The 17,634-nt window shown below is 44.5% G+C and overlaps 2 protein-coding genes across 6 annotated transcripts in view; one reads left to right on the forward strand and one right to left on the reverse strand.

Annotated features, from left to right (window-relative positions):
* The window catches only part of sulf1 (sulfatase 1), an 83,178-nt gene extending 78,644 nt beyond the window's left edge, over positions 1 to 4,534 (forward strand). For 4 of the 5 annotated variants that reach the window (XM_084341291.1, XM_084341290.1, XM_084341293.1 and 1 more), the window contains one exon: positions 2,412 to 4,534. In XM_084341291.1, coding sequence (XP_084197417.1) covers positions 2,412 to 3,295 — 884 coding nt within the window. In that variant the 3' untranslated portion in view covers positions 3,296 to 4,534. Of the gene's footprint in view, positions 1 to 280; positions 315 to 2,411 lie in introns of all 5 variants that reach the window. The other variant, XM_084341294.1, reaches the window with a different exon arrangement.
* Positions 4,535 to 4,601: 67 nt separating this feature from the next.
* Positions 4,602 to 17,634, reverse strand: part of slco5a1 (solute carrier organic anion transporter family member 5A1) — a 42,015-nt gene continuing 28,982 nt past the window's right edge. The window contains exons 6-10 of the mRNA XM_084341296.1: positions 14,356 to 14,554; positions 10,629 to 10,788; positions 9,905 to 10,146; positions 9,762 to 9,826; positions 4,602 to 8,704 (exon numbers count right to left, since the gene is read on the reverse strand). Coding sequence (XP_084197422.1) covers positions 8,247 to 8,704; positions 9,762 to 9,826; positions 9,905 to 10,146; positions 10,629 to 10,788; positions 14,356 to 14,554 — 1,124 coding nt within the window. The 3' untranslated portion in view covers positions 4,602 to 8,246. The remainder of the gene's footprint in view (positions 8,705 to 9,761; positions 9,827 to 9,904; positions 10,147 to 10,628; positions 10,789 to 14,355; positions 14,555 to 17,634) is intronic.

Here is a 17,634-nt window from a genome sequence, read left to right on the forward strand (position 1 = left end):
CTTGTGTGTTTTTGCTTTGAAGGGGAAACCCCGTTGAACTCCACATCTCACAAACCACTCAGTTCTGATCAATCTCTCCATCCAGCCCAATCATATGACCTTTCAAACTTCTTTCAAATCTCCTTTCTCCTCATTCTTATCCAATAATTGCATTTCTCCCTAGGGAGTAGCAGCTGTGCATGAAGAAAATCTTCAGTGTGAATGATCTATTTTATCTCCCTTCCCATATCTCCTTGAAATCAAGGCATTAACAATCGATTGCTTTTATTTTTCCGATCAGGAGGTAAAGATGGAGGAAGCTATGAGCCACACAGGTATCCACCCATTTTTGTTTCTCTTCAGTGGCTTTTTTTCTTTAACACCTGCATGGGCCGAATTTGCCTCATTCCCACTAATACATCCATCCATGGAGTGCTGGCGCTTAATCTGTGGCTGCATGTTGGGATCACGCTAACAAATCATAACAGATGATGTGTTTTTTTTCTCATTAAAGCAGCTTCATTTGTTGTCACCTCTGTGCACACGTCTCTTCACTTTTACCTGCTGTGTCATGTCAGTCTGCAGCGGTTTCAACATGTCATATTTTCTCATGATTTCACACCTTTTGCTTGAGAGTCCAGTTGTTACAATATACACTCAAAGTTGATTGATAGAGATAGCATGGCTGCATAAGAAGTCATGTAGGGAGGGCTGGATATGTGCTTCTACTCGAGACCCCTCCCGAGCATCAAGTGCACGTGAATGACAATGCATGATACTGTATCATCCCCTCTCATGCATCACATTCAACATGAAATCTTAAAGGATGAGTTCAACATTTTGGGAAGTAACAGTTTCTGCTTACCTGCTTAGCCTAGCTCTGTTTTAAACAGTGTATAATTGGTGTATAAACAGCAATTTGGCAGTCATGCTAGCTGTTTCCCCTCATTTCCAATCTTTATGCTAAGCTAGGCTAACTGTCTCCTGGCTGTAGCTTCATTTTTACAGTACAGACATGAGAGTAGTATTGATTCTGTCATCTCTCTCGAGGGAAGAAAGCCAATGACCATATTTCCCAAAATCTCGAACTGTTCCTTTAAAGGTGCGCTATGTAGTTTTGGGGAAGGAAATTTTAATCGGAAGAGAAAGATCTTCACTGACTGATCTTTTTTTTTTTATGTCTAAACAAACTAAATAAACAAACTCTTTGTTTTCATGACTGAATAAACTAAATAAACAAACTGACCTTAAAGGACAGCACAATTTGTGGCGGACCCTGCCACCTTTCTAGCTTCAAACAGTGTTCTGGGGACCTTATTTTCCTCTGAGAGCAGCTTGTTTATTCAGTTACGAAAGAATAAATATTTCTGAGTTTGTGTTATTACCTCATTAATATTGTGAATATTAAAACTCTGAGTTTTAATTTCTTCTCCAAAACTACACAGTGCCCCTTTTAATACCACCCTCCATGCCATGTCAGCCATATCCACAAATAATCCATCGTCATCACATTAGTGCAACATGACATCCAGATGCCTCTCGTGTAACTTCCTCATGGCCATTAGCTTGTGTTAGAGTGGACACTTGAGTTGCCGCGACCTCTCTGTGCCCCCACTGACCTTTGCCCTTTTGACCTGTGTTTTTGGCACCTGCTTACCAGGCAACAGCAGCATCGAAAGTGGTCAAAGAGGAGACCGAGCCTCTCCTTCCTGTGAGTCCCTATAAGTCAAAACCATCTCCATTCTCTAGCTGCAGTAGTCACAACACAGCTGATCTCACAAAGGAAAGCCAGCCTTAAAGCAGCACAGCACTCATGCTTCTTTTCCCTCAGTTTTTACTTGCAGACATCAAACTGAGCCCGACTCTGATTTAGCTTTTTTGCTACGATTTCCTTTTATTTGCCTCTTTTTCTGTTTTTGAATTCCTTTACACATCATTCAGCAGCAAGCTCATTTTCTTATTTTTTCTCCCTGAGCATCTTCTTGTTTTGTTTCCTCTGCCGTTAAGTTCTTTTATTCCAGGTTGCCTGATTTTGCATTTCAACCCAGTCCAGGCCAATCATTAACTGTACCGTCACTTTTTTCTTTGTGCAGCTCATTATGTTAGCCTATAATGACGGATCATTCAATATTTTTCTTTTCAGTCTGTCTTTCGAATGTGAATTTCTAAGGCAGCATGTGTTTGCACTACTCATGGCCTGAGCTTAGTGTGGGTGCTGTGTTTATCTAGTTTATCTAATGCTGCTTTAAAGTCTGTATGCGAGTTTGTTTGTGTGTGCGTGTTGCTTGGGGCCTCAAACCCCATGGAGCTGGCTGCTGTAGTGAGAGCCGGAGGCTGGGCATGACTGCATGGTGTCTGAGTAAACTTGAAAAGAGCTCCCTGTTCTCTCTCCTCCAGATCCTCACAGGCTTATGTCTCTTTGTCTTTGGCAGCACACAGCCCATGTGGGACGGACGACAGGGTTAAACTACCCAACTTGACAGACGAGGAGGTGAACTGGCAGGGACTGGAGGATCTGTATAGCATAAACGAAAGCCTTTATGAATGTAGGCCTGACTACAGCCCCAGCCCAGACAACTGGGTTAACTTCCAGAAGGATGTAGATAATATATTTGCACTGCGACACGTTTTAAACAAATTCAACCGAACCCACGAGCTTGACGATTCCACCCTGCCAGAGCTAGGCTCTGGGGCCGGGGGTGGAGGCCTTGAAGAGGGCAGCGGAGAAGAGTTAGCCTCGGCCGGCGATGTCTGGCCAGGCCTCACCACCCCCGCCCCCAGCAAAACGCCACCAGCACCACCCACACCCAGGCCCACACTGGAAAGGAAACTGGAATCTGTTGTCAACGACCTTCCTGAGAGGCTCATAGACAGACCGGTGACGGTACCATCATCATCAGGTCCAAAAGGAGATGGGGTTATCCTCCACAGCGACACGTGGGCGCAGCTGGAGGAGATGGAGGGAGATATGTTCAGCGGAAACGGACTGACGGAGCTGGAGACACGACATGACAACCTGCTGCGTGCTCACAACAGCCTGCACGGAGAGGAGGCGGGCCCTCAGGGCCACGGCCTGGGCCTAGACCTCGAAGAAGAGGAGGACATATTCCAGGCCCAAGGCTACCTCCCTTTCTCCACGCGGACACTGAGGCCCAAGGTGCAGGCCAGCACCACCGGGAGCCCCCCCACCACACAGACTAGCACCCCACAGAGTGTCGGGTTGGTACTACAGGCGCTGCCTCAGTCGGCTCTGCCCCTCACCTTGGACTACGAGGGCAGCGGCTCTCTGCCTCAACCCTCTAATCAGACCCTCTGAGGCGGACGCAGGCGCTGGCCAGCCAGCTTAGCCAATGAGCTGCTGGTCGCCGTAGAGACACAGAGACACAGTGATTGGGAGATGAGCTCGCCGAGAAGAGCGGCGAGTGATGCCACCTCAGTCAGTCAGAGTTGTATAATGAGTATTAAAGTTATTGTTTATTTTTTTACAGGTGCCTACATTTATTAGTAAACAGTGTTATTTTTTTTTTCAAATATATATTTAGAAAAGAAAAAAAAGCCTTAATGCAGCTAAACTTAAGTGTTGGGATTAAAAATGATGAATTCCTTCTGGATAACACCATTGATGTTTTTAATATATGTTTTTATGAAAAACAAGTTTGAGTGGTGAAACCATTTCAACATGTGAACGAGTAGTTGGCATGAGTCAGCTTTAGGTACGCTCCAGAATCCACTCCCCGTATACATAACGGCAACATTTGACCCCAAATGCACTTTTTAACATTTCCACATTCTGACCTTCATCCTCCGGTTTGTGTCAATAGTGAAATATTTATTATTTCTGACTACTTTTTGGAACTAGGACAATAACTGAATCACTTCTGAAAAACATCTGGTTCACAAATAGTTTTTAAATTTGCTGTTTGGGAATATTTTACCTCTGTGCTATAACGTCATTAATAGTATGAGTTTAGACAATCATGGGACAGTTTAACAGTTAATTTACTGACCTCATCTGAATTTTCCAGCTGCAGCAAACACATCCGACACTCTGAGCTCGTTTTGTGCTGATGACTTGCAATCGCGACACCACATCTGTCACCATTCACAGCAGTTTATTTTTAGTATCTAATCACAAGCAAATGCATTCACAATCACCAGGGGTGAAAGTGTTCATTGTGTAACTTGTTTTCTGGGAAATGTCACCAATTAATCACGCGGTGTAGTGCTTTGATAATCCTGAGTATTTTGTTGCACGTGGCCAATTCATTTGGAATGTATCTGTATAGTCCCTTTAAACTGGTTATAGGACGACGCACTCTGTCACAGCGAAGTACTTCAGGGCAAAATGTTTTCATGTTTCTGCCTGTGTTCATCTCTGCTGCTGCTTGTAGTGTCGGTGCTTCCAGAGGGCGACTGAGACGTCAGAAAACTGGTTCTGCAAAAAAACCTGATGCTGTCCTCTTTCTTTCTCGACAGTGTGTGTGTACAATTGTTAGAACAAGTCTGGTTTCAGGAAAGCCATGAAGCTGTTAAGAAATAAACCCTCTGAATTGAACCGTTGTCAGCCTCAAGTGTTGTCCCACCACCACACGTGTCTGTGAATAATTCAGTCAAGCCAAGTGGATTTTTCTGCTTTTTTAATGACAAATATCAAGTATTCAAGGCATTTGTAAACCAAGTGTTCACAAACAATTGGACTTCTGCTCCTGAGGAACAAAAGCGATAAGAGCTCAGCTTTCAGAATACAGCTTCTGCTCTGTCCAGGAAATCATCTTTCAGTTCAAATACTGATGAAAGGAACACGTTAAAGCAAATCTACTGTCGACCTGAAGTCGTCTGTCAGCCGTCGGACTGCAGAAGAGCGGAAAAAAGGCAGACACCCCTGCGTTAACTGTGTCTAACGATCGGTGCGGCATTACTGGGTGATTCTCTACCCTTCCCTGCAGACAGTGCTCTGATTGGTTCACTTATTTTTAGTCAATCATGTTCATTTGGTACTTTATCAGAATAGAATTTCACAATAAATATTTAATTTTAAGATGAAGCGCACTAGAGGAAGGCTAGAGAATCATTACAGATGGAGAGAAGGGCAATCTGGCTACTTCAGCGTTTATATGAACTCACTGTGTCGTCCTTTACAGGGAAGAAAAAAAACAAAGAACATCGTAATAACCCGACTCCCTCCCCACATGACAACATGAACTCAACCCTTCCCATGTGAATAATACTGTTCAGGCACCGCGAGACACATCCAGCGCTTTTTTTTTTTTTGTTCTTTTTAACTACTGTGTCATGGGTTAGTTCATAAATATGCTCCTAACTATGTGTGAGCTCTATAATACGCTTCATTTGCTTCGACGATATTTACACGATGATCACTTTGAATGAATATGTCATTTGAGGTACTAAGTCACGTAATACTAAAATTAGTCACTGCCGTTACCACTCGATCAACTTCACCTGGTAGAATACAATGAATCTTGGCCAAAAACGTTAACTTTTAAAATGGATTCACTGCAGCAGATTCTCCATTTCCCCCCAAAAAACTTCAAAATATAAAATACAATTACTTTATTAGACTTACTGTATATACCTCCTCAAAGAGAAAAATACTTTTAAAATGTGGTTTTCAAAACATGTGCCACAGATTAGTATAATATTCACCTAATACAGCTAATATCGAACAAAGCTTTGTTTTTAAACAGAGGCCTCATTAGCACCTCTTCCATTTCTCTGCAAACACTGTCTCCTATTTAAAAGAAGGTAAATCCATAAGATAGAGATGCAATGTGTAAGAATTGGCCAACAAAACAAACGGGAGCAGCTAACTGTAGCTGCCATTAGCTAGTTAGCTCAGTTAGCCGTGCAGCTAGTGGTCCAGACTGAGCGCTCAGAGCACCAGGGGCTTTAGCATGCCAACATCAGTAGATATCTCAGCGACACAATACACAGACATTATGTCAAACGTGTTATTTCTTCACATTCTGTTGATAATAATTGCTAATTTTTTCCTACTAAAATTCTTACATATTGCAACTTTAAAGGGAGAGTTCACCCCAACAATCTAGCTTTCACCTGTAGTGCTATTTTTGCATCAAGATTGTTTTGAATTTTGGAGCCATCAACTGTAGAGATCAAAAAAGTGGTACTAGATTGTGAGAGGTTTCATGTAGGAACTATTTCTTTCTACCAAACTACAGTACACTAAACAAATGTATCTCCACTTAGGAGGAAGCATACATTTTCTCATGGACTAGCTAACTAGGACGATGCCATTAATGTGAGCTCGTCCCTCTTGTCCATGAGTAAAGAAAATAGTTCCTGTATGAAACTGCTCACAACAAGCTCTGTGGATTATCTTGAGTAACCGTTTATTTCTGGAAAGAGACATTGCTGTTGAGTTTTTCAAATGTAATCTTTTGGCACCACAAGCTGAGTCCCAACTAGTTCTCTCATGAACGAGAGGCGGTAAGATTTCTCCAAAACTCTGCAGCTCATTTCAAAATAATCTAGATAACGACGGGTAAGAGGAAAAATACGTATTTATTGATTTTAGGGTGAACTGTTCCTTTAAGAAAATAACACGAGCCCAAGGTAGAAGAACGATACTCTTAAAAAAGTTAAGGCTCATGCAAACAGATTACATTTGTTTGAAGTTCACCATCAGACTGATTTAGAAAACTGACCTCCGTCACATGACGGTGCCAAAGACAGCAGGTCGTGTTTCGCTCTTCTATCTTTGGGAATCTGGGGAGCTAACTTCAGTGCAGTGACTCAGTTTATTAATTAACCTTTTAAACCAAGAACGTCATAGTAGAATACAGTAGGTCTGACAAACATTCACTGGCCTTCACACAATCGTCTCTCTGTCCACTAGAGGGCCCCACACACCCAGGAACTGAACACTCGACGTCAGATGACTCTAGCTGATAAAAGGAGGTTCACAGATTTACATGCTTGTCGCACTACTTTTTTTTTTTTTTTTTTTTAAAGCCTAGACTACTAGATAACTACTATGTACATCTGATGACCATTAGAATGGAGAAGCCATTACAATGCAAAGCCAAAATGATGCATCTTTTCATTTGTGGTTTGTTTTTAAGACAGATTAGGTACAGATCATTTTACTTTGAGGATATTTTGTTTAAAAAAAAAAAGGGTCAAATTTCTGCCACATTTTCTTGAATCTCCATCATATTTCCAGTTACTAGTACAATCACATCTTTTGGACACACAGTAGCTTCAGCACATGGTCAGAGATGAGATACCTTTCTTATTTCTTTCTCCTGTTTGGCTCATTATTACACACTGATAATAAAGTAGTGTGACGTGTTGTGGATTTCTTGCTCGCAAACAAGACTCGACTTCTCACAGAAGTCGTTAGAACGCTGTACCATTGGTGCTCGTCAGCTTTAAGCTACATGGTTACCTTGCCAAGGTGAAAAACTTTGTCCACTCGAGCTCGGTGGCGACAAACACAAAAGCTGAGGGCAACAAAGAGTTTTGTCGCTCGACTGAGAGACAGTGACTGGCTTTTTCGGTGGCTAGCGTTTACCCTGGTAGCTAGCTTTTGTATACTGGACTGGCCGAGACAGCCTGAGAGGCACTGTTACAAAAAAGGAAGGAAATAAAAAGGTGAGAGGATTAAAAGAAAAAGAATCCCACTTTTGTCAATTGTGAAGATGAAACAAGACCAGACGAGAAGAACAGGGTGGAATGGCTCAAATACAAGAGACCGCTGATATGTTCACAGCTCGGACCGTGAGGAGAAATGGGATTATGAATGAGCCGACAACAACGTGGTGGTAACTGAGCAGAGAAGAAGAAAGAGGTACGGGTGTGGAATACAGAGGGAGCTGTACAGTACTGAGAAGGGAGGAGCTGTACATTGGATCTTGCATAGTACAGGTTTGTGCTTTAGATGCTGTTGATGATGACTCATCTGTCTGTACGGAGATTTTAATGCCCTGCCCTTTAACAGTAGCACCATGTGATGTCTTTATATCGTCCCAACCTTGACGTGGAGGTCTGACCTTCTGCGTGGATGCTGTGTGTGGCTGCAGCTGATGATACGCTCTGAATAAAAGAACATCTGTCAGTCTCCTGTCGTTGGAGACAACAATGAGCAGCCCTTTAGGTATGGTGGGCGCACCTGTGTCACAGTCCTGCAGCAGCTGCGGAGCCCTGCCTGGTGTCCCGTTGGTGTAAAGCAGACACACAAACAGGAAGGCACATGTCACGATGAAGCCTCAAGGCTCGGAGCGCTCTCAGACATGGGCGGAGCCTCTGTGGTGATGCGGCAACAAGATGGGCGGGGTTATTGCTTTGAGGGCGTTGCCGGGGCAGCTGAGGCTGCTGTGGCCGCGGTTGAGCAGCAGGGCGGCGGGCGGGTCGGGCCGCGGCGGGATGAACACGGGGCAGGAGCGGGTGCGCGCGTGGCTTTTCTGGCCGCCGGCGTGGCAGATGAGCTCGCTGACGGTGCCCAGCGGAGGCAGGTGCTGGCGCCAGCGCTCGTCTCGCTCCTCCTTGTGCTTGATCGAGTACCAGGTGAGGAAGATGAAGATGAAGCCGACGAACTTGAGGCTGGCGGCCAGGCCGAAGTAGACAAAGCGGAACGAGGTGACGTCGTACTCCCAGCAGGAGCCGTGCACGCCGCAGTCCTGCTGCCACAGCATGCAGGTGGTGTCGATCACAGCACCGAAGTAGATGGGCGTGGGGATGTAGGCTGAGGGAGGAGAGAGATGGTGTGATCAGTAACCTTAATGAGCTCCAAGTGTCCCAATCCCAAACTAAATACTAATTCAAGATCATTTAGAGTATAAAGTGTGCTCACACTAAACTTCACTACTAACTTTAGTTTAATATTTGAAAATGTTTAAGTTCTCTTCCTGCATTTGTCTCACGTCCTGCTACTACGACACAGTAAAGTACATTAATTTCATGTATACTTGCTGCAAAAACACTTAACTATGACAACTTACATGTACTGTACACAATAATATGTCATGGTTACAGCAATAGAATTTAAAATGACTGTATTGCAGCACCCTCATTACACCACTTGGTGGCACCATTTCATTCAGATCAGCGGCAGCTCTCATACGCTCATGTAAGTCAATGGACGTGGACAAAATATTAGAAACACCTTTCAGAATAATTAATCCTACTCGACACCATCATTAACTGCGGCTTCAAAAATTAAATGACTTTAGTGCTGAGTCAGCATCTCACTGGGCACAAAAACGCAGCATGAGCGACTTTATAAATGTAAAATGTGTTGCACAGCTGCTGAGTAGGATTGCATCAGGTTGTAGAGTTAACCAATAACCACACAAATACAGACGCCTCCTACACACATGTTTGAGAGACGTGATGTGACAGCTTTATTTTCACACAGCCATACCAAGCAGACCAGAGACATGTTAGGGCAGTGCTAACTAACCCTCGGGGCTTTTCTACACTTATCTAGAGGAGTTCACAGAGGTCCACGACAGTGCTGCAGCCCTGCTCGCTTTAAAATTGTAGGCTGGGGAAAACAGAGCGTTAGAAAAACGGATTACAGAGCAGCTGGAAAAGCCTCGACAATAAAAATTAGATGAGAGACGTGACTGGCTGCGCGTTTTTGTGCCAAATCCTGAAGATCTTTTAACCTTTAACGTCCAAAATAGATGGAGTAGACAAGGGATTATAGTGTTTAACCCAAATCACAAGGCCACAAAACATACAGTGGGGGGCTCTAATGTGTTTAACATTCATCGTTGTGCAAATATCCAAGAACTTACCAAGAGTTCTGAGCAAGACGAACTGCATCCCGAGAGCAAAAGGCCTCTCCTGTTCATCAACAGACCTGAGGGAAGAGAAACAGCCACGTCAGCGATTCTGCGTGCACATGAACGGATGTAGGAAATAAGAATCGATCCCTTACCTGAGTGTGACGATGATGGCGGAGGGCTGGGCACAGGCGGTGATGAGCGTGACGATGAAGAGGAAGATGAGGAAAGGGATGAGGGTGTTGCACGTGCGGTCGCACTTCCCCGACACAGCGTAGCCGTTCTCGTTCAGGTAGGTTTTAACGATGACCAGCTGGAGCTGGTTGACCTGGCCGCCGGAGGACGGAGTGATGACCTGCCTGCTCTGCACGCAGCCGCAGTCGGTGTAGTTCCTAATCTGTAGTCAGGAACGAGAAGGGTAAATCACACTACCCACTGACTCAAATCTGAAGCTAATTCCATTCAAAGACTCACAATATTGTGGCTACATTGAAAAAAAATGTAAATTAGACACTACCGGACCAACTGGGTGGCACCGGCAATGAGATCTAGACATTTCCTTTCCTCGTGTTGTTATAATTTCCTATCTGACATTGTTGTGCGGTCTGACACTTCCTGTACTTTCAGAGCTATGGGAGGAGAATGTACACGGAGCCGGTCTTTGTGTTCTCAATATGATTAATGTGTCCTTCAGCAAAGTCCTTATCAATCCTCTTTTATTCTACTCGATGTATAAACGGCTACATTGCAATTATTTCTGAGACAGGAAAACAATGAAGCTATGGGTGTAGTGTAGTGTGTGTGTGTGTGTGTGTGTGTGTGTGTGTGTGTGTGTGTGTGTGTGTGTGTGTGTGTGTGTGTGTGTGTGTGCGCGCTCACCCCGGTGCTGTCATTGCCCACAGTGCTGCACCCAGCCAGGCAGGGGTTGAAGTAGGTGATGCCGTCGGAGCCGCAGACCGGAGCGTACTCGTGGATCCTGCAGCCACAGTTCACGTTGCAACTGCCCGTCAGGTTCCTGTGGGTCATCGTCAGGGTCGGACTGCACACACAGGAAACATTTGTTAAGAACAAGGAGGACCAAACTACCACGACACTGAGCTTTTTCTCATTTGGGTTTTCATATCAGTGCAACTCTCGTTTTTACTGCTCTTTCGAAACATATTGGATGAAATTAAAATGAAAGGTTGTTTTTTGTTTTTAAATCAACACTTTGGAGATGTATTTTGTCAGTACTGCTGTGTTAGCTCCAGAAAAATTGAAAACCAAATTTATGCTCCTATATATGTAACACATTTCCCATAAAACCAAACGCTTCCTGCTGCAAAGACGACAACACTCCTTGTCCCCACTCTCCTTTCCTGCATGGCGTCAATCCACAAAGTTTTGTTTCAGCAGGAAAAACAGAGGAAACTCAAAAAGGCCGCCAATCTTCTCCACAATGTGTCTCATTATTAATCTGCTGCACATAATCCTTTTAATTAGCTTTAATCTGTTCCTCCACCAGCTCGTGTGATGTGTGATGATAGAAGGACGGAGACGAGGGGGGAGTCGAGGAAGTGACACCTCCAGCGACTCGACGGGCAGTGTGGGAACGGTCGCTCTAAGCCAAACAGGACTTTGGCTTCGTCTACACGGTGAGCAGTGAAGCGAGTCGTGGGTTTTCTCTGCGAAGCGTTCGCCCTGAGCCCTGCGGAACAGCCGGGGACGAGTTCCTAACAACACAGCAGCCAGGGAGCGACACCGACAGGAGATGTCTTTCTGAACGTTTGTGTTTTAATCACGATGATGTATACGTTGCCAGTGATCAAGAGTGTTTTACAACTACAAATGAAAACCTGCCAGGAACCGGGAAAAGGCTGAAATCATTCGATGCTACTTCTGAAAATCAGTGGACCATCATTTTCCGTGAGACCATAAAGTGATACTGATGGTTGCAGCAGGGGAATCAAATTCGGGCCTGTCCTGACATAACAGTGTCACATTCCAGACAGCGTGTGTGTATTTGCGTGCACGTAAAAAGGCATCAGCCCGGCTGAAGCCGCAGACTCGCTGCACTGATTAAACATGTCCTTTCCCCCCCTCCCAGACTAAACCCCCCGGCCTTTGCTGAACCCTCCAGATGTTGTGTCGCCGTGTGCAGGCTGCACTGAATAAAAACCCAAACTGAGAGCCAAAGAGCGCGCAACGCTTAATCTTGCACTGTGGACACTGGACAGGGGGAATGATGGGAAATAAAGTCTGAGGTCCTATTTTGTGAGAGAGGAAGCAAAGATTTTTCCCATCAGCTTTGTTTTGACAACACAGCAGCTTTTAATTAATCACTCGGGCCCGACTCATCATCACGCAATAACCACACAACGTTTTCAGATATTCAAGGATGTTACATAACCTGCTTTGTCTCTTGGCTCTAAAAAAGGTTGATAACCTTTCCTGTTTGTCGGGTCCTTTTTGGCCAAACAGCCTCCAGCTCCGTCTAGACTGGTGTGTGAGTACAGACGGGCGACACAAAGGGTGGGTTTCTCGGGCTGAACATTCCTCATGTGGGTGCTAGCGGTGACTAGTGACCGGTGCTGTTCATAATGAGGAACCCCACCAGCTCACACGTCTTGCTGACCTCTCTATAAACAGCAGCTCAAACAAAGACCGCAGTTATTAATGGGTCAGCTATGAGGCTTTAAAGGGCACACTGACTGTTTGGCAAATAGACACTTTGATTAACGTAGTTATGTGAAAAGCAAATTTCACGGAGGTTTAGCAGTTTCACCTTAGTGTGTTCAGTGAAATGCTGAGTTTGCTGGTTCATACCCACACCCTGGTCCTTTAGCGTTTTTGGTTCATCTTATGCAATTTTTACGCCAACATTAGCATGTGTATGCAGTTTGTTTAAACATGAGTAAACCTGCTAGTCGATTAGTTTGCCTTTCTGATTTTTTTTGCTGGTGTGTCATTCCAACATTCCGATCTTTGATATCACATCAGCCGAGCGCAGCAGGGATTTGCATCTCCATCACAACAAGCTACCTGCCTGAAGGTGTGTCTTTAACTAATGACATGTTTGGCTTGTGTGCTAGTCAGAGGAGCGGCTGTAAAATTCTTCCTCCTGCAGCACCACTGAAGAGCTCACAAAGCTCTGCTAATTGGTGGCCAACAAGTTTCATGTCCTAATAAAACTCCTGTGTTATTTAGTTATTTAAATGCTTTTACGATGAAGCAGCACAATCAGGATTAATAAAATACAGCAGATATCCAAAAGTGCGAACAGGTACACTGACCAGAAACTAAACTAAAAAGGTCTTTCTCTCAGGTTTCCAACACGGACATGAATTGGGTTTTGCAACACAGGCGAGGGAAGAAAGGGGTCATCACGGTTGACCAAGGTCCAGAGACGTCACCGCGGCCCGCTTGGAGGCAGGGCAGGTGCACTCTGGAGAAGGTCCATCCCGGGCACACATCTGCACGGTAAAACTGGTAATGGAAATGCAAATGGACAAGGCCAAAAGTAGGTGACCTGAACGAGTTTCCAGAAGGGACAGAAACATGGCGGTAGCCAAACAGAACTGGTCTGTGGCTCATACATTCTTAATGAACTGTAAAGGTCACGTGCTGCTGAGATTGCTGTTTAATTAGGAGGAACAGCAGAAATGCAAATATTGTTACAAGGACACAATGTGGGTCCATCTTCAAAGCTTTACTAACAGGCAGAACCACTTCTTATTCTGATACATGTCCTGCAGATCAGACGCTTCAAAAAAGTTATATTCTGATTTTATGGGATCATTTTATTTAGTGTCCATATAAACAAAAAGAGGCAGAAATTAGTGTGCTGTGTTTCCATCGCTGCTGATCGGAGCTAGAGCTGACGAATAATCGTTACTACTGTAGAGTCATTTGACCCTGAAGTGTACGCCGACTGAACTCTTTCTCAAAAGCCAGATGTTGGGATTTATGTCCAGTTTGAAAGGAGTAGTACACTCAAACTTTTTTAAGACTGAGAAATGTGGTGTTCCACACCATGTGATCATGGTGCTGAGTCACAATATTAAATGACTAAGTAGATTTTTTGTGTATAAGAGCTTGCAGCGGTCAGTATGATGACATTAAATATCAGCACAGTAGATGTGTCAAAGGTTTGCAGAGCATCATCCAGGCTGACTCTGTGCATCTGTCTGTAGTAGTGTGTTCACGACCGTGTGGGCCAATAGACTCGCTCCGTATTTCTGTCCGCCGGGCCTGACACATGGGATGACTGTTTGATAACTCTGCAGACTGGCTGCTGATGTGGTGTCGGGCCTCAGAAATAGAGGTGGCAGAGTGATTCACTGGAGCCACAGGAACAGATGCCGGTGTTGCTAATTAGTCATTCGCACTCCGACACAACGCCACAACACATGAGAATGATGGGAGCAGTGACAGCGTCCCGGGCCTCAAACCTCCTCCAGTATGTGTGCGTTTCAGATGTCACTTCATAAGCAGGAGGTTTTGGACACAAATGTATCCTTAGATCCCAAGTACCTCATAAAATGATTAATGTATACATGGAAGACGAGCTTACAAACACCAGAACACATGCTAATGTAAAAAAAACAGACAAAGAAGGTCTCCTTACCCAGTGGTGTAAGGTATGTTGATGCCTCCTAAATTGATGCTCTCGCAGCCCACAATGAAGAGCGTGGAGAAGCAGAGCAGAGACACCCCGCTGCAGATCATCGCCAGCTTGGCCGACTCTCTGGCGCCGAGCTTCAGCTTCTTGATGATGTAGCCCCCTAGCACGATGCCCACACCGGCGCTGGGTACGATGATCACACCTGTGAGAGAGATCAGTGAAAAGAAAGTGCGGATGAGATGGAGGAAAAACTTCTGAAGTGTTGTGAACGGTACAGAAATAGAGCAGCTAATTTGCTTCTTGAAAAGCTGTTAACACTGAATTAATTACTGTAAAGCTTGACTGACTAAGTGCAATGATCATCTGAGCTGCAGTGTTTTAATTAGGCACAGTAAGATGAACAACACGTGAACATGTATGATGTCTTGTTGGACAAGGATGCGTCAATCTCCGTGTGACTTCCCCCTTTAAACCAAGAATAAATCACTTCAAAAGAAAGAAACTGCTGCATTAATGTGACGAGGCTATGCTACGGGCTGACAGTGAGTCACTTCAGGCTGTGGCACGTGGTCTCAGTCCACTCTAGATAGTCTAATTGACAGTACGAAGAAAGGCAAAGCTGGCTGCTGGCAGGATGGACCGGGTGGCGTCATCAAGCAGGAGTTAAAGCCCAGGGAGGCACATGCACATGGCAGCCCTCGAGCCCAACCGTAAGCGCACGCGACCGGGTAACGAGCAAGACGGGGTCAGCCAGCGGGGGCGGGAGGTCATCAAAGATAGAGGATCAACAGAGAAGTGATCCAAGTACAGAGAGATGTCATTTGGCTTCTCTCTGTATGTACAGACCAGGAGGAAGACAGAGGGCGAGAGACAGGCAGAGAAAAAGTGCCTCTGAGAGTGAGAGAGAGAGAGAGAGAGAGAGAGAGAGGGGGACAGCTGGAGCATAATATTATCCTGTAAGTGCATGTTTCTGTGCTAAAACCAAGTGCTTTCTGCAGGATTAAACAGCCAAACAGATATTATTTCAGTGACATAAAGGTACACACACAGACACACACACACACACACACACACTCACACTATGCTGTAGTGTTAAATGCCACATGAATGATTTACACACATTTTATCTGGATTAACAGCTTTGCTGGCATGAATCCGAGGGTTATTTTATTCTTAGTTATTTGATAAATGTGTGCATGTCACTGCTAATCTATTATAGAGATCCTACATCAAAGACGGCATGACTCTTGTGACAAACGTTTGCACTGCTTACATTGTCAACTGAGGCTTGCCGAGATAGAGAAGGAAATAATTGAAAGAGACAGTGGCTGATCATCAAGTGAGAAACAAAAGTCAGAGAAACGGGCGCAGAGCAGCGACAGCAGCATGGGGGGAAACTGCAGCTGAGGGAGGCGTGTGTGATATGTTACAGCGCTATTTCTGTAGCAACATCTAATGAGCATGTAGCAGCGGCATCTCTTTAACCAGGCATGATACATACTCAACAAGGTGGTAATTTGCAAGACGTCAGTTTATCTCGTTTTGACTACTTCCGTAAGACAAAACAAACTATGACAACTATTTCTTCATGTACACCCTTTGGTGAACCACTGTGGCGACTGCTGCTATTTTTACATGCCCAACTCTTCTATTTATTTCTAACAAAGCACTGTTGGTACTGCCGGAAACAAAATGCATTTAGTTCCATTTGGAAAGACGGTACAATAGCTGGATTTGTTAGTCTTTTGGATTAGTCTTTTGACCCATTGTTAATGTAAAAATATTTACTAATTAAGCTTTAAAGTCCTAGTTATTACTAGCCACGCTGCTACGTGCAAAAATAATGAGATTTCCATCAGCCTGTACACTTTTCCGAAATGTTAGTATGGTAACAAGCTAACTAAGATGATGAACGTGGAATACCTGCTGTACATCGGCATGTTATTGTTATTGGGATCATATTAGCATGCTGACGTTAGCATTTTGTCAAAACATTTGTCTTGCAAAGTCATTTTTCAATTCTCTGAGTGTCAATCATAAAAATATTGGCTTCCACCTCAAATTGAATTAAATCCTGACTACTGTTCTGACTAGACGATAACAAAAACATCACAAATAATTTATTCACACATTCAAAAACGCCTGCTCGTCTGGTCTGCTGGTCATTCTTAAAAAACAATCCCTCACAATCATCAGGGGAAATGTCACAGTTGGTCAGTCCATCTGGCCGCCTGAGGAAGCACTGTGCTCCCATCAACAGGAGAGCCTCCTCCTCCTCCTCATCCTCCTCCTCTTTTCCAACCATCATCACATCCCAGCAGCTTGGCATCGTTGGGGTAGCCATGGCGACCGCACCACCCGTTTGCCCTTACCCCTTGTATCCTGGCAACAAGCAGATGAGATGAGGCAATGGCATTGTGTGTGTGTGTGTGTGTGTGTGTGTGTGTGTGTGTGTGTGTGTGTGTGTGTGTGTGTGTGTGTGTGTCTGGAGATGACCATATGTTAGCCAGCAGAGTACTGGAACACACACACACACACACACACACACACACACCTTTTTGATTTCACAGGCGTCATTGAGTTTTCAATCACTCCTTGCTGTAATAATCCTGTCAGTAGATTTGTTGTGTTTTAGCACCGCTGGCTCAGACACAACTGAAGAAACACTCTACATGTGCGGTGCACACATTACAGGCAGAGAAGAGGGTAGTGTGTGTGTGTGTGTGTGTGTGTGTGTGTGTGTGTGTGTGTGTGTGTGTGTGTGTGTGTGTGTGTGTGTGTGCGTGCGTGCCCCACGTTATGATGAATGCATCTCCCGCAGCCACCAGAGACTTGTGTGTTGCAGTCGGGGGATGTAATAGAAGCTCATCACTGAATGAAAGTCAGTGAGACTCTGTGACTCACAGCGCTGCCCTCCGACTGTGAATCACAGAGTGCACGTGGAGAGGTGAGAACAAATGTGAGCTTAAACTGGTGCAGACGAGTGGTGTGGAACAGCATGTGATGATCTATCATCTGTCCTCCTGTCCGGGATCAAGTAGAATAAATGTAGAATGAAAAACTTATATTCGAAATGACAGTCTGAGAGTATATTTATGTTCATGTGTCACATGTAGGTTTATGAATTTGAAGTCTCTTAATAATATATATATATATACTTCTCTATATCCACAAGGTACTACTTAATAAAGAAATGGCTGCCAACTAGGGTAGTACATTCTAATCAACTCTTTGCAGAGGGCAGTTATTTTAGATCTTTTCAGAGACGGTACGATTAACCTA

This window comes from Pagrus pagrus (assembly GCF_965226575.1).
Source record: "Pagrus pagrus genome assembly, chromosome: 20".
Classification (NCBI taxonomy): Eukaryota; Metazoa; Chordata; class Actinopteri; order Spariformes; family Sparidae; genus Pagrus; species Pagrus pagrus.